Below are 27531 nucleotides of genomic sequence, written 5' to 3' on the forward strand. Positions count from 1 at the left end.
GACTTTACCCTGGCTATAGTTGTGTTTGGATGTTCCTGGAAGGTCAATGTTCTCTCTAAGGTCACTCCGAGGTATTTTGGAGTTGGCTGGTGCTTTAACTTCTAGTCATTCACAATCAGCATTCATGCTTCACCTCCCACTAGCCCCCATTCCCTCCCCCCCACTCCCAGGCAAGGTGAGGGAATGAAAGATGAGTCATAACCACAGCATCCAGGGGAAAAGACTGCTAATGGCAGTTCACAGACAGAATAAAGGGTGTGAATGGCCAAACAGCTGAGAAGCTAAAATTAGAAGGTAAGCAGTGACAGATGAAGATGTTGGAGGGGGAGCGGGGGGGAAATGGATGGGACAGAGGTAAAATTTAGAAAAGGGGGAGAAAAGAAGGAGAAAAGGTAAGGGAAGGAGGATAAGGTAGGTTGAAAGAGTTGGGGGAGGAAGAAGAATGAAGAAAGATAATAAAGAAATAAAAGGTAAAATAAAATGAAAACAAAGGGGTTGAGGTGGGTAGAGCTAATCATTTGAAGTTGTTAAATTCGGTGTTGAGACCGGAAGGCTGTAAAGTGCCTAGCCGAAAGGTGAGATGCTGTTCCTCCAGTCCAGCAGCTGCAGAAATCTGTTTTTATTCAGAGGTTAGTTTCTTTGTGTATAACAAAGTAAGTCAGAAGTTAAATACTATGTCATGCACTACTCTACAAGTGGTCTTTGTTTATAAAAATGATGGGGGAGGGAGAAGGGGACACAATGGGAAATTCATCAGTTGCAACAGCCGTGTTTAGCACAATCTTCTTGGCCTTTTGGCTAAGATCAAGTGTAGTATTGACGTCCTGTATTTGGTTGAAGTCATAAGGTTACATTGTGCTTTGTTTGAAGCAATTTTTAAAAGCGGCATCTCGGCCTTTTGGCTAAGATGCAAATGAGCCCAAGCCTTGGAGGAGGAGCTATGTCTGCTCCAATCAGCTTGGATCATGAAGATCAAGCCCAAGACGGGAGGTGAGAGTGCTGTCATGTCACCTTGGATCGGGAATGTCTCAACTTGATGAGACTCTGTCTTGGACTTTGATTGGATATATAAACAAAAGAAAATGCAAGTAGAAGCCTGATCATTATTGATGTTCTAAATAGTTTACATCCAAGTGTACACTGTTGCACCTCAGTATTATACCTTTTTACTTCTTTTATGTGATGGGCTGGGTTGGCCTACATTTATTGCCCTCTCTAATTGCCCTGCAGACCATTTCAGAAGGCATTTCAGAGTCAACCATATTGCTGGGGCTTTGGAGTCACAGGTAGGTCAGACCAGATAAAGACAGCAGATTTGCCGCCTTAAAGGACATTAGTAAACCAGATGGGTTTTTGTGACAATTGACAATGGTTTCATGGTCATCATTAGATTCTAATTCCAGATTTTCACTGAGATCAAATTTCAACATCTGCGTTGGGATGATTTGAATATTACAGAATATTACCCTGGGTCGCTGAATTACAAGTCCAGTGACAATACCACTGTGCCATTGCCTTTCTCAACTACCAGATGTCTCAACTTAAATGAGGAAAATGGAGTGGGCAGCGCGGTGGCACAGTGGTTAGCGCTGCTACCTCAGAGCACCAGGGACCAGGTTTGATTCCTGGCTTGGGTCACTTATAAGTGGAGATTGTACGTTCACCCTGTGTCTGCATGGGTTTCATCTGGATGCCCCAGTTTCCTCCCACAATCTGAAAGACGTGCTGGTTAGGTGCATTGACCCGAATAAGTGCCGAACTGTGGCAATTAGGGGAATTTCACAGTAACTTCATTGCAGTGTTAATGTAAGCCTTATTTGTGACTAATAAATAAACTTAAAAAAAATTTACTTTGAATATGTGGAACAGGTGGAAACATAAATGCTGAGATGAAAAGGAAACACAAGGTGACTAGCACTCACAGCGTCAGGGACCCAGGTTCAAATCCCTCCTCAGGTCACTGTCTGTGTGGAGTTCGCACATTCTCCTTGTGTCTGCATGGGTTTCCTCTGGTACCTCAGTTTCCTCCTACAGTCCAAAGATGTGCAGGTTAGGTTGATTTGCTCCTTAGTTTCTTTCAGAAGGACTAACTGGGTAAATATGTGAGGTTATGGGGATGGGACCTGAGTGGGGTTGTTGTCGGTGCAGACATGATGGTCCGAATGGCCTTTTTCTGTAGGTATTCTACGATATGGTCAGAAGTGTGGCAGTTCAGCCCGTTTGAGCACGGGCAGATACACAATGTACAAGAGTTCTCAGAATTAACAAACATTTATTGTTCTCTGGATTCTTGCCAGTTGCCAGTTACTGATACCCAGTACTTCTACAATGGGGAATTTAAGTCAAATACCTGGGTGGCAAGTTGGCACAATGGTTAGCACTGCTTCCTCACAGCGCCAGGGATCCAGGTTCGATTCCTGGCTTGAATCACTGTCTGTGTGGAGTCTGTATTTTCTCCCTGTACCTGTGTGGGTTTCCTCCGGGTGCTCTGGTTTCTTCCCACAGTCAGAAAGACGTGCTGGTGAGGTGCATTGGCCGTGGTAAATTCTCCCTCAGTGTACCCGAACAGGTACCGCACTGCAGCAACAAGGGGATTTTCACAACAACTTCATTGCAGTGTTAATGTAAGCCTACTTATAATAAAACTTAAACCCAAATATTGTGCCTGCTCTCTCCAGGGCATCCACAATTTAAAAAAAAACCCACACTGAACCACAGGAGAGATGTTTTTTCCCAAAATATGGAGAATCAGGAGGATTATTACCCTGATGCTGACACACAGCACTGCACAGTAAGAAGTCTCAACACCAGGTTACAGTCCAACAGTTTATTTCGTAGTAAACACCAAATAAACCTGTTGAACTTTAACCTGATGTTGTGAGACTTCTTACTTTGTTTACCCCACTCCAAGGCCAGCATCATCACAACACAGCACGGCAACCGAATGACCGGAAGTTGCCGGGGGACTGAGCAGCCGGAGGACCGGGATTAGCTGGGGAAATCACGCTTCCGGTAGGCGTGCCTAGTGTCGGAAGTGCGTCAGCGGAGGGCGGGCCCAGTGTGGGCCGAGGCCGAGCGGGGGGCTGGAGATTGTAAACAGTGCGGCCCGGGAGGAGGGGCGGCGAAGGAGATACAGTGTGAGTCAGTGTGTCCGCCCCGGCTCGACAGGAGCAGCAAGATGGCCTCGCTCTCTCTGCGGAGCAGCAGCGCCAGCAGTAGCAGCAGCAGCAGTAGCAGCGCAGGGCTGGGGCTGGAAATGCAGAAGATCCCTCTGAGCGCGGTGAGTATGTCGCTGGAGCAGGAGTGAGGGGAGGGAACCTCATCCACCCGGAGTGAGGGGGGATTGGAGGGGACAGGGTTAGTGTCTGTGGGAGGGGGATTGGTTACTTTTGTGAGTGTGGGGCACTGGATGTGAGGAGGATTAGTATCCTGAGTGAAGGTCTGGAGGGGGTGAAGTTTGCATATTTTGGGGGAATGGGTGGGAGGAAGATTATTGTTCTGAGTAAGGAAGCTGGAGGAACAGTCCCGAGTGAGGGGGGCTGGAGTGGGCAGGGAAGTGGTATTTTAGGGGGTTGATTACACTGTGTGCAGTTTGACCTCCTTGTGCAGCTCATTAGTTCACTGTCTGTATTGTTTTCATTTACACACAGATGAGCCCTAAGTTTCTGCATACCAACTCCACCAGTCACACTTGGCCTTTCAGTGCAATGGCAGAGCTGATAGGTAAGTCCTGCTGGGTCCCAGTCACTTATATTTCACGCGTGCTGTTTGTGTTTGTTTTGTTTTATCTCGAACAACTGATTTTTTTAATATTGTTGTCTCTGCTCAAGTTCTCTTAAACGCTAATGTATGAAGATCAGGGTCTAGCCTGCTGTTTTAAACCTTTGGATTTTTATCGTTTATTTTATACAATTGATCTTGTCTTGTAAATGGAAATTCAAGTGATAGGACAATAGTCATGGTGTGGCAATTAACAATATTAGTAGCAGTAGCAAGTATTTAAATCAATTTGACAGTTAAATATTGTCAAGCTTGAGTTCAAACTACTTGGATCGCGACAGGGAGTGGTCGCTTTTCCTATGAATTAGTTGTCAAGGTTTGTCAAGTTACAGCAACTTTTCACTGTAGTAAGTTCCACAGCTCTGATGTTGATTTTCTGTTTTATTTCCGATTTGACTTTCAGTTTCATTTGTGATTCTAAGCTCATTGACTCATGCCTGCTGATCTCTGACTTGTGGTTTCAGTTGATGGAGAACCCACCCTGTGATGTGATATAAAAACCTGCTCTCTGAAAGGAGTTGTGCAGTATTCAAAGGCACAATATTCATACACTATGTATGCAGTGCATTTCAGCAGCATGTGTTTTAATGTTTTGAGCACTAAAAGTACTTTTAACTGTATCTCTCAGGGTTGACCGAAGGGTTGATTTGACACTAGTTTGCAAATAGTGCTTGGTAATTTAGAACAGTGGAGATGTACTGTTGAAGTTTTTTATTTTGCACTGATCAGGACAGATGCAACAGATTTGGTTAAATTTCAAAGGGAGTGACAATCTATTCTGTATGAAAAGAGATGCTGATTGGTTGGCAGGTTAATTCTGAGTGGTCAGAGTTGCCATGGCAAATGCATCAGGGAACTATTGCTCCTTTTCTATTTAATTCAGTAGGGGCGCAATGCCTGGACATGTTTGCCTGCAGGGAACAGATCCTTCCTTATCAAAGGTTCCTAGCCACAATCTTATGAAACTGGACAAACAACCCACAGTGTTCTGTTCATGAAGGGATGATTTGTCAGGGTGCACAGCTACACTTTGCTACATGTACTCCCTAGATTGTTGCTGAACCCTAGAATTCGGAGTAGGACTACATTATTTGGTCCCTCGTGCCTGCTCTGCCATTTGATAAGATCACAACAGATCTAACTGTGGCCTCCACTACACCTTCCCGTCTGCCCCCACAACCTTTACTTTGCTTGTTGATCCAACTCATCAATGAACACAGGCTGAGAAAAACATCCTCATCTCAGGGTCTCCAATTTTTAAACTTTGTCCTCTGGTTCTTCACCCCCCCCCCCCCCCAAAAAAAAACCAGACGCGCACTAATGCATACAGGCCCAACCTGCTTAATCTTTAGCCAACAAATCGTGAGTGTACATTCTCTAAATTGCTTCTAATGCACCTTCCTACCTCTATTCTCCATTCCTTTTGTAATAAACGGCAACGTTGCACTTGTCTTCCTAATTATTGTTTCTATCATTTACGGGATGTGGGGGTTGCTGGCTAGGCCAGCATTTATTACCCATCTCTAGTTGCCCTTGAGAAAGTGGTGTTGAACTGCCTTGCTGCACCTGCCTCCCACGTTTTATGATTCAGATACTGGGATACCCAGATCCTTTTGAGCCATGGAGTTCTGCAGTGACTCCAATATTCTGCTTTTCTATTCCTGTGAAATTGGATAAGTTTGCGTTTTTCCACTCAATAATACATCTGTTTTTGCCCACTCATTTAATCTATGAGTCCCTCTGTAGACTCTATTCCTGTGACCACTTACTTTCGTATTATCGGTGAATTTAGTGACATAGCATCAGTTTTTCATCCTATTCATTGAGAAAGGCAGTGAACAGCTGAGACTCAGCTTTGATCCCTATGGTATTTCATTAGTTACAGCTTGTCAACCTGAAATTGATCCATTTGTCCCTACTACTTCTTGTTAGCTAACCAATCCCCTGTTCATGCTAATGTGTGACCCCCAACACCATGAGCTTCTGATTTGTGAAGTAGCCTTTGATGTGACACCTTGTCGCATGTTGTTTGGAAAGCCAGACGTGCAGTATTTCCAGCTTCCCCTTCCACCTTGCTTATTACTTGAAATTACGCAAACGCAATTTCCCTTTCTCAACCATGTTTTCTTTACCAGATTATATTTTGATTTTCTAAATGTCTTGCTTCTAGCCTTTTCCTAACTCCCCTCATTAACACGGGATTGCAGAATCATCTTTTGAATAATGTCCTAAACATGACACTTGACTTTGAAACTCTGAAGGTTTAGGAGGGAGAGCATGAGCTCCAGGAAGTTGCAGTGTAGTAGATGGCCAAGTGTGGCAGAAAATAGATTTCTTCTTGTGGAAATTACTGTGCAAATTAGAGAGGAATTTCCAAAGATTGATTCTCAAACTTTGAACATTGATTAGAGCATGGATCACTTGGACACCAGAAATCCCTTTGGAGAAAACTGGTCATTATGGAATCCCTACAGTACAGAAGGGGACCATTCGGCCCGTTGAGTCGGCATCGAGAGCAATCCCATTCAGGCCTTATCCCCATTACGCCACATTTTTACCCTGCTAATCCCTTTGGTCCTACTAAATTGTCTGGGGATATGTAGGTTAATCAACCTAACTCGCACATCGTTGGACTGTGGGAGGAAACTGGAGCTCCTGGAGGAAATCCACGCAGACATGGGGTGAATGTGCAAACCCCACACAGACAGTGGCTCTAGCTGGAAGCAAACCCATGACCCTGGTGCTGTGAGGCAGTCATGATGTGGGTATGCCGGCGTTGGACTGGCGTAAACACAGTAAAAAGTCTGACAACACCAGGTTTTAGTCCAACCTATTTATTTGATAATATACTCACAAGCTTTCGAGGGGACTGCCTCTCTCCATTCACCTGACGAAGAGGCAGTCCCCTCGAAAGCTTGTGAGTATATTATCAAATAAATAGGTTGGACTAAAACCTGGTGTTGTCAGACTTTTTACGCTGTGAGGCAGCACAGCTAATCACTGCTGCCTTGCCACCCTAGTCATGAGCTGGGTTGCTACCATCAAGGGGAACAGGATTTAAGATTGTTCAGGTGCTTTTGTTGACTGAGACCCCCTTTCCAGTTGATTGATTATCACAACAATTATTCTTGAATCAAATCACTTTATTGAACAAAATAGAAAATCCCAATGGCTATCACTACACTCTGTTTAAAAAACATAATTTAATCTCCCGCTATCACTGCAAATTCTTCAGTGTAGATTTAAACAAACAATATTTACCTCATAACTTGTAATGAAGTTGTGGAGATGTCACAATCTAATTGTTCCGGCCAGGAATGAGCAGGGATCAAACTCCACCTTTAAGCCCAACTGCTTGAGGCTATGTTCTTCCACAATGGTTTTCCTATAGGTTGTCTCTGATTTTGCTAAGCCTGTGACAATACTTATATCTTTCTTGGGGCTGTCTGCTTGTGTTTCTTTGTTCCTTCAGATCACTTCAGATGTCCAGTTAATGGCTTCCTATCCATTATAATAACTATTCCTTCATGTGACAGGTGATTGTTTACAACCATTTTGCTAATCTCACATACATCCCTGGCACTTCAAACTGATAAAACCCACCTTTTGAAGTCCAGACGTCCTGCTGTCTGTACCCTGTGGCAGATTTCTTAAGGTCCCTTGAGTCTTTTTGGCCACATTTCCCATTAATCATTAGTGTCTCTAATTTAGCCAAGTTTACAGCAATATTTGGCCTGGGCCACACTTTGAATTCTTTTTGGAATTAGTAAGGAAGCAGCTGTTTTGCACATTTGAAGTAAGGCAATAATTTTGGATGACAATCTTGTCTTATGAAGAGAGATTGAGCAGATTAGGTCTATACTCACTGGCGTTTGGATGAAGGAGAGATCTTATTGAGGTATATAAGATTGTCAAGGGAATTAACAGGACAGATGTAGAGTAGAGGTTTCCCCTTGTTCCCAGTTTCTCAGAAGACTTGAGGGTTGGAACTGGAATTCAGCCAAACGCAGGTACAATAACTTGGTCTCTTAGAGACTGTGTTATTAGGAGAAATGTACATGCAATGCTGGTCATGAATAGAAAATTGAAATCTGAAGTTGGAAAGTGTGGCACAAGCAGAAAGGGCATGATCCACATCAAAATGTCTAATTTAGAAAAAACGTGTTCATAAAACGCGAGCCTGATTAGCAAAGTCAATTTATTTCCTATTCATTATTACTCTGGCGAAGATGTTGGTGAGCATGCAATGGCTGCTGTCCAGGAGGTATAGATGCATTCTCAGCACTGTTAGGGAGGGAATGCCAAGAAATTGACCCAGCGTTGATAAATGGCGATTTATATTTAAAAGTCAGGATGCCGTGTGACTTGGAGGGAGCCCCTATCTATCTGCTGCTCTGTTGTTCTGGGTGGTAGAGGTTTTTAGATTTAGATGTTACTGTCAAAGGCAGCTTGCAGAGTTGCTGCATTGTATCTTGTAGGTGCTGCACATTGCTGCCACTTGAGCATTGGTGGTGGAACAAGTGAATATTTAACTTGGTAGGTGGGGTGTTGATCATCCAGGTCAGTGAGGGCTTTGGAGGTACGTTCATCAAGCAAATTGAGACATAATATAAGCACTAGGAGCAGGAGCAGGCAATTCCGCCTCTCATACCTGCTCTGCCATTCAGTATAATCATGGCTGATCTGATCTTGGCCTCATCACCACCGTCCTGTCCACTCCGCAAAAACTTTGATCCTGCTACTCATTTAAAACGTATCTATCTCCTTAAATTTAGTTATCGTTTCGGCATCCACCACAGTCTGGAATAGAGAATTACACAGATTCTCAATTCTTTGAAGTGATTCCTCCTGTGTTTTAAATCTACCATACCTTGGCCTAAAACTATGGTCCTATGTTCTAGAATGTCCAGTGAGGGGAAACATCCAGCCTGTCAATGTCCTTCAGAATCCTCTATACCTCAATTAGATCTGTTATTCATTTAAACACCAGTGCGTTATCGGCTTAAATTGTTCAATCTCTCTTCATAAGACAAGTCCTTCATCTTTGGAATGAATCGAGCGAACCATCTTTGAACTGACTATGATGCATTTGCACTCCTCCTTGTATAAGGAGACCAAAACTGTGCCTTATTCCAGGACAGTCTCACCAATGCCCTGCACAGTTGCAACAGCACTTCTGTATTTAGCAATAGAACACTACAGCACAGAAACAGGCCTTTTGTCCCTTCTTGGCTGTGCTGAACCATTTTTCTGCCTAGTCCCACTTAGCTGCACCTGGACTATATCACTCCACACCCCTCTCACCCACGTACCTGTCCACATTTTTCTTAAATGTTAAAAGTGAGCTTGCATTTACCACTTCTTTTGGCAGCTCATTTCACACTCCCACCACTCTGTGTGAAGACCACCACCACCACAAGCACACACACACACGCACGCGCGCACACACACACACACACACACACACACACACACACACACACACACACACACACCCCCCCCCCCCCCCCCCCCCCCCCCGGCTAATATTCCCTTAATCTTTTCACCCTTAACTCATGTCCTCTAGTTTTTTTCTCCCCTAGCCTCAGTGGAAAACGCCTGCTTGCCTTCACTCTATCTATACCCATCATAATTTTATACACCTCTGTCAAATCTCCCCTTATTCTTCTACACTCCAGGGAATAAAGTCCTAACCTATTCAACCTTTCTCTGTAACTCAGTTTTTCAAGTCCCGACAATATCCTTGTAAACTTTCTCTGCAGTCTTTCAACTGTATTAATATCCTTCCTGTAATTAGATGACCAAAACTGCACACAATACTCTAAATTCGGCCTCACCAATTCTTATACAACCTCACCATAACATTCCAACTCTTCTACTCAATACTTTGATTTATAACGGCTAATGTTCCAAAAGCACTCTTTACAACCCTATCTACCTGTGATGCCACTTTTAACGAATTATGTATCTGTACTCCCAGATCCCTCTGTTCTACTACACTCTTCAGTGTCCTACCATTTACCTTTCATGTTCTACCTTGGTTTGTCCTTCCAAAGTGCAATACCTCACACTTGTCTCCATTAAACTCCATCTGCCATTTTTCAGCCCATTTTTCTAGCTGGTCCATATCCCTCTGCAAGCTTTGAAAACCTTCCTCACTGTCCACTACTCCTCCAATCTTTGTATTATCAGCAAATTTGTTGATCCAATTTACCACGTTATCATCCAGATCATTGATATAGATGACAAACAACAATGGACCCAGCACTGATCCCTGTGGCATGCCACTAATCACAGGCCTCCACTCAGAGAAGCAATCCTCCATTACACTAGCTGGCTTCTTCCATTGAGCCAATGTTAATCCAATTTACTACCTCTCCGTGTATACCTAGCGACTGAACCTTCCTAACTTCCTATGTGGGACCTTGTCAAAGGTCTTACTGAATTCCATTTAGACAACGTCCAGTGCCTTCCCTTTGTCCACTTTCCTGGTAACCTCCTAGAAAAACTCTGGTTAAACATGACCTCGTAAAAAGTCTGACAACACCAGGTTTTAGTCCAACCTATTTATTTGATAATATACTCACAAGCTTTCGAGGGGACTGCCTCTTCGTCAGGTGAATGGAGAGTTCTGGCCTCAGAGCATATAAAGCACAGACAGTTTAGAGATTACTGATTAAAATGCGAATCCTTACACCTATTCGCATTTTAATCAGTAATCTCTAAACTGTCTGTGCTTTATATGCTCTGTCTGAGGCCAGAACTCTCCATTCACCTGACGAAGAGGCAGTCCCCTCAAAAGCTTGTGAGTATATTATCAAATAAATAGGTTGGACTAAAACCTGGTGTTGTCAGACTTTTTACTGTGTTTACACCAGTCCAACGCCGGCATACCCACATCATAAACATGACCTACCATGCACAAAGCCATTTTGACTCTCCCTAATAAGTCCCTGTCCATCCAAGTATTTGTAGATCCTATCTCTTAGTACTCCTTCCAATAATTTACCTACTACTGATGTCAAACTTACTGGCCTATAATTTCCCGGATTACATTTTGAGCCTTTTTTAAACAATGGAACAACGTGAGCTATCCTCAATCATCTGGCGCCTCACACGTGGATAACGACATTTTAAATATATTGCCAGGGCCCCTGCAATTTCAATACTAGTCTCCTTCAAGGTCCAAGGGAATACCCTGTCCGATCCTGGGGATTTATCTACTCTGATTTGCCTCAAGACAGCAAGCACCTCCTCCCCTTTAATCTGTATTGGTTCCATGACCTCCCGACTTGTTTGCCTTATTTCCTTTGTAAATACGGATGTAAAAAACCCATTTAATATCTTCCCCCATTTCTTTTGGTTCCATACATAGCTGACCACTCTGATCTTCAAGAGGACCAATTTTATCCCTTACTATCCTTTTGCTCTTAATATACCTGTAGAAGCTCTTAGGATCATCCTTCACTTTGACTGCCAAAGCAACCTCATGTCTTCTTTTAGCCCTCCTGCTTTCCTCCCTAAATAGCTTCTTACACTTTTTATACTCTAGGTATCTTATTTGTTCCCTGTTGCCTATACATGTCATACATCTCTCTCTCTATCAGAGTTGGAGTATCCCTCGAGAACTAAGGTTCCTTACTGTTATTCACTTTGCCTTTAATCCTGACAGGAACATACAAACTCTGCACTCTTAAAATTTCTCCTTTGAAGGCCTCCCACTTACCAATCACATCCTTGCCAGAGAACAGCCTGTCCCGATCCACGCTTTTTAGATCCTTTTGACCTTTTTCCAGTTTAGAATCAACCCAAGGACCAGATGTATCTTTATCCATGATCAAGTTGAAACTAAGGACATTATGATCACTGGAACCAAAGTGTTCCCCTACACACACTTTTGTAACTTGCCTTAACTCATTTCCTCATAGGAGATCTAATATTGCATCTGTGTACTAACTTTCTGTGATTTATGCATGAGGGGACCCAGATTCCTCTGCTTTTTGAAGTTTCTCTCCATTTAGATAATTTTCTTTCTAAGTCCAACTAAAATAAACTTCACACTTATCCATGTTAAATCCTATCTGCCAAATTTTGGCTCGCTCAGCTAACATATCCATATCCGCTTGTAAATTAGTTCCTCATTGTGACTTGCTTTCCTAACTAGTTTAGTGTCTTCTGCAAACTTGTGCTAGTTAGGTGCTTTGACCCTAACAGGCGCTGTGGTGTGGCAACTAGGGAAATTTCACTTCATTGCATTATTAATGTATGCCTTACTTGTGACTGATAAATCAACTTTATACATTTTTTAAAAGTTTATTTATTAGTCACAAGTAAGGCTTGCATTAACATTGCAATGAAGTTACTGTGAAATTCCCCTAGTCGCCACAGTTCGGCACCTGTTTAGATACATTTGAGGGAGAATTTAGCATGGCCAATGCATCTGTCCCTGCATTCAAGGCTGTTCTGTCACATTCTGGCTTGTCTTGTGAATAGGCTTTGAGGGGTTAGGAGGTGAGTTACTCGCTGGAGAATTATCAGCCTTCTGGCACACTCTTGAAGCCACAGTATTTATATTCAGCGATGGTAATGCCATCAGACATCAAGAAGAGTTGGTACATTCTTCCTTGTTGGAGATGACCTTAACTTGGTTCTTGTGTGAGATGTTATTTGCCATTTATCAACCCAAACCCGAGTGCTGTCCTGTTCTTGCTGCTTGCAGACTTGAATTGCTTTGTTTTCTGAGGAGTTGAGAATGGTTCTGTCCACTGCAATCATCAGTTAAACATCTCCACTTCTGAGCTTATGATGGAGGGAAGGCCATGAAGCAGTTTAAGATAGTTGGGCATGGGTATTACCATGAGGAACTCTAAGCGTGGTGTCATGGGACTAAGATCATAGAATTCCAACAGTACAGAAGGAGGTCATTTGGCGCATTGTGCCTGTACTGACCACAATCCCACCCAGGCCTTGTTTCTGTAACCTCACACATTAAATAGGGTTAAACCTCGGGAGACACCGGAAGGGCAGGCTGTATGATTAATATTTTTTGTCTTTATTCCACAGGTGGAGGTCCACCTCGTGTCAAGCGAGGGGCATGCACACGGCGGGTCGTGCGTGGGCTGCTCTTGGAAGTCCAGGAGTGGCCTAGTACTTCATGTCGGTGTGTGTGCTTGATCCTGGACCGATAGACGGGCTCCACAACAGCTCAGTGACTAGCACTGCTAGCTGTGCAGATACATGGATTTGGGCCTGTGTCTGTGGGAGTTTGCGCATTCTCCCTGTGGTTGCGTGGGTTTCCTCCGGGCGCTCCGGTTTCCTCCCACACCCCAAAGATGTGCTCTTAGGCTAATTGGTTTCCACCAAATTGACACTATATCTTCCCTGAATCTGACTGAGTAGGGTCCCATTCGTAGACATGCAGGGTAGAATAGGTGTAGGGCGATGCGGCGGCGCGGGCTCGTTGGGCCGAAGGGCCTGTTTCCCGTGCTGGGTTGTTCTTTGTTCTTTGTTCTCAAGCTAATCTCTCTGACACTAGGGACAATTTAGCATGGCCAGTCAACCTAACCCACACATCTTTGAACTGTGGGAGGAAACTGGAGCACCCAGAGGAAACCCATGCAGACACAGGGAGAAAGTGCAAACTCCACACAGTGATCAGAGGCCAGAATTGAACCTGGGACCCCAGCGCTGTGAGGCAGCAGTGCTAGCCACTATGCTGCCCAATAGTCTCCAATAACCACAGCTGCCATGATTTGTGCTAGGTGTGACTTCCAATCGATGGAGAGCTTTCCCATAGAACACTTTGATGCCACACCCCATGAAAATACTGCCTTATTGTCAATGATTCGTCCTTTGTGAACAGGCCTATGTAAGCAATACTTCACATCAACAGTATGCTGATTTTATAGCTGTACTGGAGCAGCTTGGTCACAGATAATTAAATTATGTTTGTTTGTCCTTTTATACATGTATATATTTTCATACATTTTTATTCTTTATGTATACATATAAGTAGATATCCTTTTGTGTGGAACTTCAGGCTCCAAAGGAGCTTATGGTTACTTGCTTAGCTCTTAAAGCTGCTTTTACCAAGCAAAATAGACCAGAATGGAATGTAAAGACCTCCAAGAGATAAGACCCTGAAGTCTTGAAATAAGGGAGTTAACAAGGATAGATGCAAGTAACCTTATGTAATAATGGGAGGTTCATTTGAATTGTATTTGGTTGGTCAGAAAAGGTATGTTAGTGCATGATCAGTGACTGGGTAGGATGTGATTAAGGAGAGAAGGAGGCTAATTAGATGAGTAAGATCCTGATCAGATTTGCCAGATGGAGAAAAAATACACCACCAAAGGTAGCCTCCTAGTGGCACAAGAACTGCTAGCAAGTTAGGAGAAAGCAATGTCTGATCCTAGACTGTTTCCCATTTGTGGTTGAAACGACTTGTCTAAACCTGGTAACCACTCCCTAGTAATCATTTGATTTGTGACATTTGAATTTACTTCCCTGTCTACCTTTTTGTCCGGCAAAAGTATAGTCAGTCTTAGGTTTTGAAACACGCAGATCTGTTGGAATTTTAAAAAGATGTGTGATCAAGTATTCACTAGACTTGTTGGCAAATTCAAAACCCATGATTTAAAGAGACACAGCACAAATTCACAATTGTCTAAGGATCTGGTGAAATGGTCAAAATGTGGAGATGCCGGCATTGGACTGGGGTAATCACAGTGAGAAGTTTCACAACAGCAGGTTAAAGTCCAACAGGTTTATTTGATAGTAAACACCACAAGCTTTCCAAATGCTGTTCCTTCATCAGGTGGATGGAGAGTTCTGATCAGAAACAGGGCTTATAAAGGTGTACACAGTTTACAGAATAGATTTGAATGCGAGTCTTTACAGCTAATCTGTGATTCAAGTCTTAAAGATGCAGACAATGTGAGTGGAGATAGCATTAAGCATAGGTTAAAGATATGTGTATTGTCTCCAGACAGGACAGGAAGTGAGATGTTGCAAGTTCAGGCAAGTCATGGGGGTTACAGATAGTGTGACATGAACCCAAGATCCCAGTTGAAGCTGTCCTCGTGTGCGGAACTAGGCTATCAGTTTCTGCTCAGCGACTCTGCGCTGTCACGTGTTGTGAAGGCCGCCTTGGAGAGCATTTACCCGAAGATCAGAGGCCGAATGCCCATGACTGATTGGCCTCTGGTCTTCGGGCAAACATTCTGCAAGGTGGCCTTCATGACATACAACAGCGCAGATTCACTGAGCAGAAACTGATAGCCAAGTTCAGCACACATGAGAACAGCCTCAGCCGGGATCTTGGGTTCGTGTCACACGACGTGTAACCCCCATGACTTGTCTGAACTTGCAACATCTCACTTACTGTCCTGTTTGGAGACAATACACATCTCTTTAACCTATGCTTAATGCTATCTCCACTCACATTGTCTACACCTTTAAGACTTGAATTGCAGATTGGCTGTAAAGACTCGCATTCCAATCAGTATTCTGTAAACTTGTGTGCCTTTATATGCCCCGATTCTGATCAGAACTCTCCACTCACCTGGCGAAGGAACAGCGTTCCGAAAGCTTGTGGCGTTTTACTATCAAATAAACCTGTTAGACTTTAACCTGGTGTTGTGAGACTTCTTACTGTGAAATGGTCAAACAGGCAGAAAATGTGGACTTAGTGTCGCATAGCATTTACAATACAGGAACAGACCATTCTGCCCAACAACTCTATCTGTACCAATGTTTATGCTGCACTTGAGCTATCTCCAACCCTACTTCATTGCAGCTGTCAACATATCTCTTACTCTTCTGTTCTTCCTCATTTACTAACTAGTTTCTTGAGTGCATCTGTGCTATGTGCTATTTCCTAAATTTCTTGCTGGGTTTATTGGTGACCATTTTATATTTTTGGCCCTCAGTTTTGGACTTCACATATGGGAGCAGTGAAATCTACCCTAATGAAAAGTTTTATTTATTGGTCACCAAGTAAAGCTTACATTAACACTGCAATGAAGTTACTGTGAAATTCCCCTAGTTGCCACAGTCCGGCGCCTGTTCAAGTCAATGCACCTAATCACGTTTCAGAATGTGAGGGGGAACCAGAGGACCTGGAGGAAACCCATGCAGACACAGGGAAAACGTGCAAATTCCATGCAGACGGTGACCCAAATTGGGAATTGAACCAGGGTCCCTGATGCTGTGAGGCAAAAGGGAGAACGTGCAAATTCCATGCAGACGGTGACCCAAATTGGGAATTGAACCAGGGTCCCTGATGCTGTGAGGCCATAGTGCTAACCATTGTGCTACTGTGCTGTCCTTTTATAATCCCATTAGTTCACCCCTCAGCCTTCTCCCCAGAGGAGGGTCCTGCTTGCACAGTGTTTCCTAATGGCTATAAATACTTGGTAGATTTTTTTCTATCTGTCATAAACATGCAATTATTCCACTGTTTAAAGTGCACTTATTACAATAGCCCACAGTGTAATGTGGAAAGCTGACAATATCACTGCAGGAAACTGCCAACCAGTGTAGGGCCTGGCAACCATTCTGCGCAGAGTCAGAGAATCCTTAGGAAAATGGACTGACTCCCAAGTAGGAAGCCATCTGATTTGAAGCAGAACAGAATTAATGGAGTGTTAATATCCCAGGATGGTTATATCAAGTCCTCAAGTCCTAACTGTATGCACAATGAGAGACAGCAGACAATCATTTGTGAATCAAAATGAAGAGAGGCAATATGAGCTAAAGTGGGATGCAAGAACTGATACCTGGAAGTATTTGAAGATGGAAAGGCCAGTTTCGAAGGCTTTTTAAAGAAAAAGCGTAAGGGATCCTTGCTTTAGTTAATAGAGTACCAAGTAAGGAAGCTATGCTGAAGCAATATAAACACTGGTCAGGCATCATCTGGCATGCTGTCTAACTCTGGCTACCACACTTTAGGAATAGTGTCAAGACTTGGAGTTGCTGCAGAAGAGATTTTCTGGATGGTCCAGGGATGAGGGACTTCAGTTATCTGGAGGAAACTCAAAGCTGTTCAGCATAAAGCAGGGAGCATTAAGGGGAATTTGCTGCATGTTCACAATAACCAGCTTTGAAAGAGTGAGTGATTCTAGTGGCTGAGTGATCGGCAAAAGAGCTACAGATTTCAAATGAAAAGAACTAGAGGTGATGAAGGGATTTTTTTTATCAAAGTGAGCTATTGTGACATGTAATGCAATCTGGGTTAGAATGATAGAAGCAGATCATTAGTAATGCTGGAAAGAGATTTTGGAAGGGGAAAAGTTTACAGGGTGATAGAGAAAGAACAAGTGATCAATTCACTCACTCGCTCTTGAATTAATTCAGTAGGGCCTAGCAAAGTGTGGCATGGGCATGAAGAGTCAAATGGCTGACCTTAGCTGTATTGTTTGACATACCTTGTTGTCATGTTCTCTTGTGCTCAATTGCTTTGATTTGGAGATTATAAATATCAATGTTAGTCGACAACTGTTCCTGCTAATTTTTTTCACAGGCCTACAGGATCTCTGCTACAGTTGTGGTTACTCTAGTGAACCCTTTTCACTGCAATCGCCATCAGGTTTTTTCTTCTCATTTTTTTCTAAATTACGTGTATACTTCATACATGCATATGAGTAGATTTCATTTGAAATTGCTTATTACAAGACAGAGGGTAGGTTCTCTGATCATTTGGTTGTTCCCCTCCTACCTTGGCGTCTTGTCACCTCTGCTTTTTCGCTTTTGTGGTTCACCCACTTCCTTTGCTTTTAGTGTTTTTATTTCTTGGTTGTCACACATGGCCATGGTTTGCCCTGGCTGACGTAATGAGATTGGGTTCTATCGTCATTCCTTCATGACAGCTCAGCAATTTAACACAATTGAAGTAGTTAGATTAATCAAGCCACCATGATTGAATGAGAGTTACATTAATGTCTGCAACTTTGTGGACTCTGTGGTTTTTGTTGACCTTTCTTATCTCTGCTGTTGTTCTTGGTGCAGAAAAGCATGTTTTTCCAACTTCTAATTAAGCAACGATCTAAAGTAGAGACAGAATATTTTTAAGACGTAAATAGTAGATCCCTGATAAAAAGAGGGTGTTAGGTTATTGGGGATAGGCAGGAGGTTGCAATCCGATCAGCCACGATCTTATTGATGGCAGGAAGGCTTGAGGGGCCAATGTGCCACCTGCTCGTAATTCATATGTTTGCATGCAAATGTGCAAAATGTTGTAAACAATAATTACATGCTGGCATCTTTTTGAACAAGGTTGAAGATCATTTTTTAAAAATTATTATTGTCACAAGTAGGCTTAGATTAGCACTGCAATGAAGTTACTGTGAAAATTCCCTAGTTGCCACATTCCTGCACCAGTTCGGGTACACAGAAAATTTAGCATGGCCAATGCACCTTGGCTTTGTCACTACAATTTCATATAAAATGAGCATTGTAAAATTACTCAACATGTAAACACATTGACTATGACATGGTTTTTCTCCATTGATGCTGCCTGACCAGCTGAGGATTGACAGATTTTTGGTCACCTGTCCTTGTATCTCCTTGTAGACTTGGTGTCAAATCTTATTTCAAAGTTGTATGGAATGCCTTGGGAAGTTTGACTAGACAAATGTCCTGGGTATAAATACAAATTGTTTATTAAACTATTAAGATTGTTAGCTGATGAAGTGCTGATAACTTTCAACTTGCTGAGTGTGCCATCTGACACCTTTTGGACTACCCCCGTTCCCCAGCATTGGATTTGGGGGATTCAGAGATGTGCTGGGGAATCCCTCTTGGAAGCTTCCACACAAGGGTTTAGGCAGCAATTATCCAGCAAGGCTAACTTCCTTTGGACAATTGCTGTGGGCTGGGAACCATCCAACAGTGGTTTTAAACCATTAACTTTGGATGGTTCAGCTGGTTTTGCACTCATAGATACCCTGAAAGAGGTAGAAGGAAACTCATTGGGGTATCCCAATGTGCTTCCAGTGCATTACTTTTCTGGTATAGTCACTATTGTAGACAAAAGTAACAGCTAGTCTGCATGCTGCAATGTTCTACAAACATCAGTGAATTGAATGATCTGCTTGTGGAGATGTTGGCTGAATGGTAAATATTGGCCAGGACACAGGAAAATTACTACCATTCCAGGCAGTTAGGATTTTGGTTCCATGCATCATTGGAAAGACAGCAATTATCACAGCGTGGTATTGCAAGTACTATGTTTGATACCTGATGATTTATGTAACAGTTTTTGCAATGGGTGATTGCAAACTTGTAAAATGTCTGGTGTGCTTGGCCTCTATGTTGAAAAACTATGGAAGTAGATGGTCTTTAGTGTATAAAGAGTAGATCTCTTCATTATTTGAGGTTGCCAACAGCAATCCAGTAAAACAAAGTTGTGCATTTACCTGTAGTGCTGCTTTTACCAATTGGGATCACTAGCAGAATTTAAAATGTTGTCTCCTCTATTTGGTGCACTTACGGTAATATAGTTTAATGGAAAACATTTTTAGATTTGAGAAACCAGAATGGTTCTCACTGTCATGGATCCTTCTTTTAAATATATAATCTTTTTAAAATAAATTAACTGAAAAGTTGCCGTGATTGATTTTCTCCTGGTGGGTGTAATGTCCTGCAACTTACTATGCATAGGAAGTGGTTTGCTAAAAAATATGCTTTTTGTTTAAAAGTATCAAAAATGGGTTTACTTAAATAATCATGTTTGTTCTATTATTTGACTTTTGTTTTACTTTTCCAGATAATGCATATGATCCAGATGTAAATGCAAAGCAGATGTGGATTGATAAAACCTTCATAAAAAACAAGATTTGCTTGATATTTGCTGACAATGGACAGGGGATGAATCAAAGCAAGTTGCACAAAATGTTGAGGTGAGTTGTTGCTTTTGTTACAAATTAACTAAAAGATTATCACAGAGGTACATTCTATTCACGATCATTCAAAGTTCTTATGCTTAAAATTAACCAGCAATTTGAATGGAACAACTTTGAATTATGAACAGTAGACAATTCCTTGATATACTGGTAGCTTTTCTGGTTGAACTTTACGTGAGATCACATCATGTTGGTGCAAGCAACAGCTTAAAGTCATTAGTCATAGCTCCGATTGCACAATTATGGGACTCTGTGTGAAAGCTGCAATTAGCACTATTTGGTTGCCTTATAGACTGTAATCTGCCGTTTTGGGGATCAACTGAAAATACTAGAAATTACTGAGAGACTGAAACTAGTCCAAGATGCATATTTCAGTGATTCTGAATCCCTTTAGAATGAAGAAAGTACCTGGCAATATAACCACTCCTTTTTGGAAAAGTTAACTGACCAGTGTATATAGACTAAAGTTTGTACAATTATAAGGACACTGACCAGTGTATATAGACTAAAGTTTGTACAATTATAAGGACATCCGCATGTTCACTGGTGAGAGTGAAAAGGCTTGAAATGATTCAGCAACTGCACTTGCTTATATTTGTAGAGCACCTTTTAACATAGAACATCCCAGGAGCCTTCACAGGAATGTTAAAAAGTAAATTTGACACCTTTTATTCAGAGATAAACGAGCAGATGACTACAAGCTTGGTCAAAGAGGTGGGTTTGAAGGAGTGTCATCAAGGAGCAAAGAGAGGTTGAGAGGTGAAAATGTTTAGGGAGAGAATTCCTGAGTTATCGGGCTTGGCAACTGAAGGTTGGATGCTCCAGAGGCCAGAATTTGAGGAGCACTGATCTCTTATAGCTGTGGAGCTGGAGAAAATTACTGAGGTAGCATGGAGCAAGTTTGTGGAAAGATATGAATCAAGGCATTGCTTAACTGGAAGCCAGTGTAGGTCAGTGAGCATGGGATAGTGGATGAATGGGACTAGGTGTGAATAATAACATAGACAGCAGAGTTTCAGATGACTTCAAGTTTATAAAAGGTTGAATATAGGAGGCTGGTAAGGAATGCATTGGAATAATCAAGTCTAGAGGTAACAAAGGCATAGATGTGGGGTTTTAGTAGCAGTTGAGCTAAGGAATTAGCATTATCCAGAAGTGGAAGTAGACTGCCTTAGTGATGGCACAATTATGTGATCAGTAGCTCAGGATCAAATATGACACCAAGGTTGCCAACAGTTGCTTGTGCTTGTGAAACATTTTAAATCTTGCCTATTATGACCATAATAGGGAGCAGGATGGAGTTGGTGGTTTAGGAATGGGGATTGTGGTGACCCAGGATAAAAGCTTCAGTGTTCTTGATATGTAATTGGAGGAAATTGATGGATGTTGTAACCATATTCTGAGGATTTAGAGACAGTGGAGGAGCCAGCAGATTTACTAATGAGTTTAGAGCTTGATATCATACATGTGCAGACTGATTCTGTTTTCAAAGGTATTGTGGGGGGGATCACATGTAAATAAGAGGAGACCAAGGGCAGGTATTCACAGGGCACCAGACTTAATGGTGCAATATCAAGAAGAGAAGCCATTGCAAGTGATTTTCTGGCTACGATTAAGCGAAAATGAATGAAATCGGACTGTATGGCATTGGAGAGGCCTTGGAGGAGAGTGGTGTGGTCAGCTTCCTTGAAGGCTACAGATAAGTTGAGAACGATGAGGATTAATAAGTTTTGTTACAGTAAGATCTGGTTTTGATAGCCATTTTGATATGTTGGTCATAATAGGCAAGATTTAAAAATGTTTCACATGCATAAGACTGAGTTTAAGGACTTGAGAGGATTGAAGGTTGGGGATTGAGCAGTAGTTTGCAAGAAAAATGGACTTGGGTTGGTTTTGGAGGAGACAGGTGATAATGGCAGACCCTGCGCAGTTGGGATGTTCAAAACTTTTAGCTGTCATTTAAGATTAATGTATTTTGTAATCCAGATTTTTTTAACTTCTCATTCCCGCACTGCAATACTAAATTATTTGTTTATAGTTATTTTGGGATTTTGCAAGTTTGTTTCTTCAAGTTTGAAAAGTGAGGTACTATTTTAGTTGAAATGTTTAAAATTTATCTTAATGCAAATTTATTTCTTGTTTTCCCAGCTTTGGATTCAGTGACAAAGTGGCAATAAATGGTCATGCTCCTGTTGGCCTTTATGGCAATGGTTTCAAGTCCGGATCTATGCGGCTGGGAAAAGATGCAATGGTTTTCACAAAAAATGGAGAAACATGCAGTGTGGGCTTCTTGTCTCAGACATACCTTGAAGCAATAAAAGCTGAAAACGTGATTGTACCAATTATTTCATTTAACCAGAACAATATCCTTTTTTGGTTGAAGATAATTGTTAAAAGACTTGCTATTTAAGACACTACGTTATCTACCTGTCTTTTTCTCCGGCATAAGCATGTTTGTGACTGGGATTGTTGATGTTCAACTTAGTTGCCAGGGGATGTGGAACATTTCCCTTTGAAAAGTGACTAGCGTATACTTGACATACCCATATGTTGTTTTGGTTGAGTAGCTGAACACAATGTTGGATGTTGTGTTATGGAATTCTCATTCAATTGTTCCCTGGCAGAGCATATTAGTACTCTGCAAGGTTTTTTCTTCATTTGTGTGATGTGGGTATCGCTGGCAATATTTGGTGCCAATTCTTAATTGCCCTTGAAGCTGGTGGTGAGTCGCCTTGTTGAACCACTACAGCTCATCTGGTTTATTACTCCATGATATTGGGTTACAGGCAATGGTGAACAATGCCTGGCAGTGCCAACACGTGATTTGGTCATGAGGTGGACCTGGTGCCTGATACTGTCCCTGCTGCAAAAGTGATCAGCAACAGGCAATTTGGCCTATTTGTTTATTTACAGTCTCTAAGTCAAGGAAATTATTGTTACTTCTTGCTGCCTCAGCTATGACCCGGAACTGACTGCAGGAGACTCTGAATTAAACAAGCAAATCTGTGGTTAAATGAGGACTATATGGGGAAGATAAGTATTTTCTTCTTAGCTACCACTAAAAGTATTTGCTTGAAATGTTTCTATATCTTGAGTCTGAGAGGTTTACCTTAACTGAGTGAGTGTGTGTGGTGTCAGCCTTGTATATTCACAATATTCTTTGAAAGTTTGGTTAAAATTCATGGCAATCAGAAATGTTGATGTAACTCAACAACACACGCTGTTGCATATTGAATATATGCTTGCATTCCTTAATACTGGTTTTACAAAAGCTTGTCAGTGAGGACATGCAGTCCAGTTTGAAAGCAATTTTAGAGCATTCTTTATTCAGTACGGAAAAGGAGCTCTTGGCAGAACTGGATGCTATTTGCGGAAAACGAGGAACAAGGATTATCATTTGGAATGTGAGAATGTAAGTTAAACTCAGTTAATTATACCCCAAGAATATAAAGTTTTGATAGAACTTGCCACAGGAATTGTAGTGGGCTGGGGCGGATCAAGCAAAGGTTCATTGGCCTGGGGCAGGATTCTCCAGTCTTGGCCGGATGATCCCGCCCCTTATTGTAATGGCCAGATTAGATGGAAGATGCAGAAGGCTTTTTTAAAAATTGCATTTTGAACTGCTCATTTCTTGGTGTCTGATATGGTCATGGCATTATAAAATTTTGCAGGTTATTGAGGCACTTCAGCTCACCACATTTGAGCTGGCTTTCTGGAAGAGTAGTCTATTTAGTCCCAGCTCTCTACTTAGTCCTAGTCCTCTGGTCTTCACTCATAGCTGTTATGAAGGGCACAGCAGATCATTGATGTCCCCAAGTTGAGGATGGTCATGAAAGAGGTGTTGACTATCCTTACTGATCGTGGCCAGTGAGTTAGGAAGTTCAGGATTCAATCGCAGAGAGAGGAGCTGAGGCCCAGGCCACAGAGTTTGAAGATGAGTTTCGTAGGAATAATGGTGTTGAAAGCTAATCTGTAATCAATAAATAGGAGTTTTGATATAGGTGTCTTTGTTATCTAGATGGTCCAATGTTGAGAGTAGGGCCAGGGAGATGGCATCAGCTGTGGACCTGTTACGGTGGTAGGTGAACAGCAGTGAATCCAGGAGTTCAGCTGAATTACTATAATACCCCTTTAAAAAGTTTCTTTTGCAAACTTTCATTCAGTTCCCTCATGGATCTACTTCCACCGCTGTTCCTTTGGTTATTCCATGTCCTAATGTAAACCTTTCCACGTATTTGGTGATGATCTTGAACAGATGCACTCTAGTTACGGACGCAGTAACCAATGGAATTCTGTTTCTTCTTCAAACTCCATGATGTTTGAATACCTCAATTAGATCTTCTCTAAACTCCTTTGCCCCAGCAAGAACACCAGTTATAATAGCCATAATTGTCATTTGAAGGAGTTTAGTTTAATTTCTGGTGCTAAATTTTATGGATTAAAATAAGCCATGGATTTAGTAATGTTATTTTGTTTCAAGGACCAAGGATGGAAGGCCAGAGTTCGACTTTGAATCTGATAAGCACGATATCAGAATCCCTGGAGATATTTTGGATGATGACATGGGAAAGAGAAAATACAAAAGGCAGGAACGGATGGACCAAATTGTACCTGAAAGTGATTATTCATTAAGGGTAAGTTTAATGTGACAATTTTCTAGCAATTTTAGAAATTGCTCATTAGTCTGCTAATTTGGGAGTTCAGGAGTTTGTGATTGAAGTTTGTGTCTAACAAAAACCCTTGGTTACTGCTGAATTGCTTTATTTCTGGTCATGTTGTGCGATTTCAATTTTTCCTGGTTTGACAATTTTCAAAGGTGACTGTGAGCAAAGGTCTGACATTGTGAGGAGATTCTTCGTGAGTTCACTGCCTGAAAGTGGGTCGGAGGAACAGCGCCGCAATCTTCAGCACGGGTACTGCAAGGAGGCGGGTTCCAAATCCGCCCCAGCAGGAATAGGGATCGAAACCAGTGCATGCTATATCCTGGAGCTATAAATAATGATTGAAGCTCCAATATCTTTCCATTACATAGCCAGGAATCGGCTTTTCACAGAGAAAGGCCTGGATAGAGTGAATGTGGGAAAGATATTTCCTTCAGTAGGCATGACCAGGACCTGAGGGCACAAACTCAGAATAACAGGATGACCTTTTAAGAATTAAATTTGGAGGGATTTCTTTAGCCAGAAGGTGGTGAATCTCTGGAATTCATTGCCACAGGAGGTTGTGGAGGCCAGATCATTGAATATATTTAAGACAGAGATAGGTTCTTTATTGGGAAGAAGATTAAAGGTTATGGGGAAAAGGCAGGAGAAAGCGGTTGAGAAATTGATTGAATGGTGGAGCAGACTCTGGGTCAAATGGACTAATTTTGCTCCTATATCTGATGGTCTTATGAATCTCTTCCACTTTTACCACTTGACATTGGCATATGTTGGAAGGATTTCCAAATTGATATTAAACTGCTTGACTATGTTATAAACATATCTTCCTTGACCATGAAATCTGGCAGTGTCTTGAGCCTGGAGTTTCAGACATCAAGACCGCTATAAAGGGATTGCTCATTAAGTTACCATTGACCCTAGTGCACTTGACAAAATTTTATTTTGACATTCTATTCTATTCTAACATAGGCTAAGGGCAAAAATGAAAAACTGTTCAATCTGAAAATTTGAAATTGAATTTTAAAATCGACATGTATTTGTTACCAAGCAATGACATTCATGAGGTAATCTCGGAATATTTGAAGATTATTTCTGCACTATAGTCAGTCTACTTGATGCTTACAGCTCATGTTTTATTTTCAGGCGTATTGTAGTATTTTATATCTGAAGCCACGGATGCAAATTATTCTCCTGGGAATGAAAGTCAAAACTCAACTTATTTCTAAAAGCCTCGCTCACATTGAACACGACATATACAGACCAAGCTTTATTGTATCCTTTCTAAGTTCATTTAAATCAAATATTGTTATGGTCAGAATTGTATGTTATAAAATATAATTATATGTTATAAAATATCTTTAGGAAGTGTACATCTCAGTGGTGAAACATTGACCAGAATGGAAATTTTGAACAGTGCACTGTGCTGTTGAGTAGGACAGAAGTTCACAGCCATATGTTGAGATCCTAATCCAGACTAAGATGAGTGAACAGTTGATTTTTATTCCTGAAAAGAAAAAAGATTAGATGGTAACATGCTTTACAATCTTACCATTTTTCCTTATAATTTATTTTGGAACTGGATTGCTGGTGAAAAAGATGCACCGCACCTGCCCATCCTTTTTTTAAACTTGCAATGTTATAACCAAATAAGAGAAAGTAAGTTGAAAAATTACTGTTTTTCACCATTTCCACAATTAACTTTATCAGGGGAGAGTTAATAGTTGAATAGTACATTTCACACTAGAGAGATCCCAAAGCACTTCAATTTTAACATCTTTGCATGCATAACGACTGTTTTGTAGGTTTGGAGGCAGAAATCTGTCTTTACACTTGAGGGGACCCTCCACCTCATCATAGAATCCCCTGAGGTGCAGAAGATGATCATTTGGCCCATCCACCCATTTGACGATTATTGCACCAACAACAATCCTCAAATTTTCATAATTTCTTTTCTTCAGATTTAAGATACTAGTTTCAGAATAAACTCATCACATTCAAACATGATGATTTCTTCTATCGTATTTGGGTCACTATTCCAAAGGCTCCTCTACAATAAGGTTACTAATTAGCTTTCTCATTATGTGACACTAACTTCAAAATAGCCCGCTGCTGAGTTTGCTCCTCAGCTGTTGGGAGATGTTGTTGACAGTCCTGTCATGTGGCACTTAGCATTAACCTGTTTACCAATGCTCAGTCTAGATTCCACCGGACCATTTGGCTCCAGACCTCTTATTCAGCGAGGACAAAAGAGCTGAATTCCAGAACGGAGTGCCCTTGACATCTGACTGAATATGGCATTAAGGAGCCCCTGCAAAATGAAACCAATCAAAATTGGGAGGGGAGACGTGGAGAAGTGTCCACCGTCCAGAGATTTGAAAGTAGCACAACACAAGTTGGTTATGGCTGTTGGAGACAGTGCCAGGATGTTGCTGCAGGAGCTCCTTAAAATATGTCCTGAATGCAGCTGTTTCGTGAGTGAGTCCTCTGTCATCTTTTGGGTTGCTTAAGAATTTTATTTTAAGCATTATATATCTTTGGTACTGAGGGAATAATGCAAGATATGTAATTTGCATGGTATTTAAATTCACTTGTCCATATTTAGGCAACATTCTACTATTACCACTTCATATTGGTTGAGAAGGCTGGTCTGTTCAATTCCTTTCCTTAATGCCAGAAAGTCATGTAACATAAAACATTAAGGTTTTATTTACTATGTGTTTGAGAAGTCACATTAAAACCATAGCTGTTCATTGTTTAAATTCCATTATAATGTATATATTGTAATTTCCTTAATGCTCTTTAAGAACAAAAACATAAAAATAACCTTTGGCTTTAACTGGAGAAACAAAGAACATTTTGGGATAATGATGTACCATAAAAACAGACTTATTAAATCTTATGAAAAAGTTGGCTGTCAGCTCAGAGTAAGTACTTTTATAAATTAAGATCAATCATGGTTTGAAATTAGAATGAACATTTGGCGTCTGAACCTACAATAATGAGAGTCCGTTCTACCATTTCCTTTCAGGCAAACAACATGGGAGTGGGTGTCATTGGAGTTATTGAGTGCAACTTTCTCAAGCCCACACATAACAAACAGGACTTTGATTATACGAATGAGTATAGGTAAAACAATGTTGCAGGGAAGCTATCTTATCCTCAGTACAATACACTTGCAGTACTTTTAA

The 27531-nt window shown here is 41.5% G+C and overlaps 1 protein-coding gene and 1 pseudogene across 3 annotated transcripts in view; both read left to right on the top strand.

Annotated features, from left to right (window-relative positions):
* The first annotated feature begins 778 nt into the window (after positions 1-778).
* On the top strand, positions 779-959 carry LOC145353560 (U2 spliceosomal RNA; annotated as a pseudogene).
* A 2112-nt stretch (positions 960-3071) lies between these two features.
* Positions 3072-27531, top strand: part of LOC145353192 (MORC family CW-type zinc finger protein 3-like) — a 73676-nt gene continuing 49216 nt past the window's right edge. For 2 of the 3 annotated variants that reach the window (XR_013888666.1, XR_013888667.1), the window contains exons 1-5: positions 22956-23094; positions 24163-24316; positions 25487-25615; positions 27148-27267; positions 27372-27469. Coding sequence is in view for 1 of the 3 variants with exons in the window: in XM_080203683.1 (XP_080059809.1) it covers positions 3179-3280; positions 3651-3723; positions 19547-19679; positions 21831-22045; positions 22950-23094; positions 24163-24316; positions 25487-25615; positions 27148-27267; positions 27372-27469 (1169 nt within the window). In the remaining 2 variants the exon portion in view is untranslated. Of the gene's footprint in view, positions 3281-3650; positions 3724-19546; positions 19680-21830; positions 22046-22949; positions 23095-24162; positions 24317-25486; positions 25616-27147; positions 27268-27371; positions 27470-27531 lie in introns of those variants that run through there. The other variant, XM_080203683.1, reaches the window with a different exon arrangement.

This window comes from Carcharhinus amblyrhynchos, chromosome 15, assembly GCF_965287045.1.
Source record: "Carcharhinus amblyrhynchos chromosome 15, sCarAmb.v2.hapA, whole genome shotgun sequence".
In the NCBI taxonomy this organism is placed as follows: domain Eukaryota; kingdom Metazoa; phylum Chordata; class Chondrichthyes; order Carcharhiniformes; family Carcharhinidae; genus Carcharhinus; species Carcharhinus amblyrhynchos.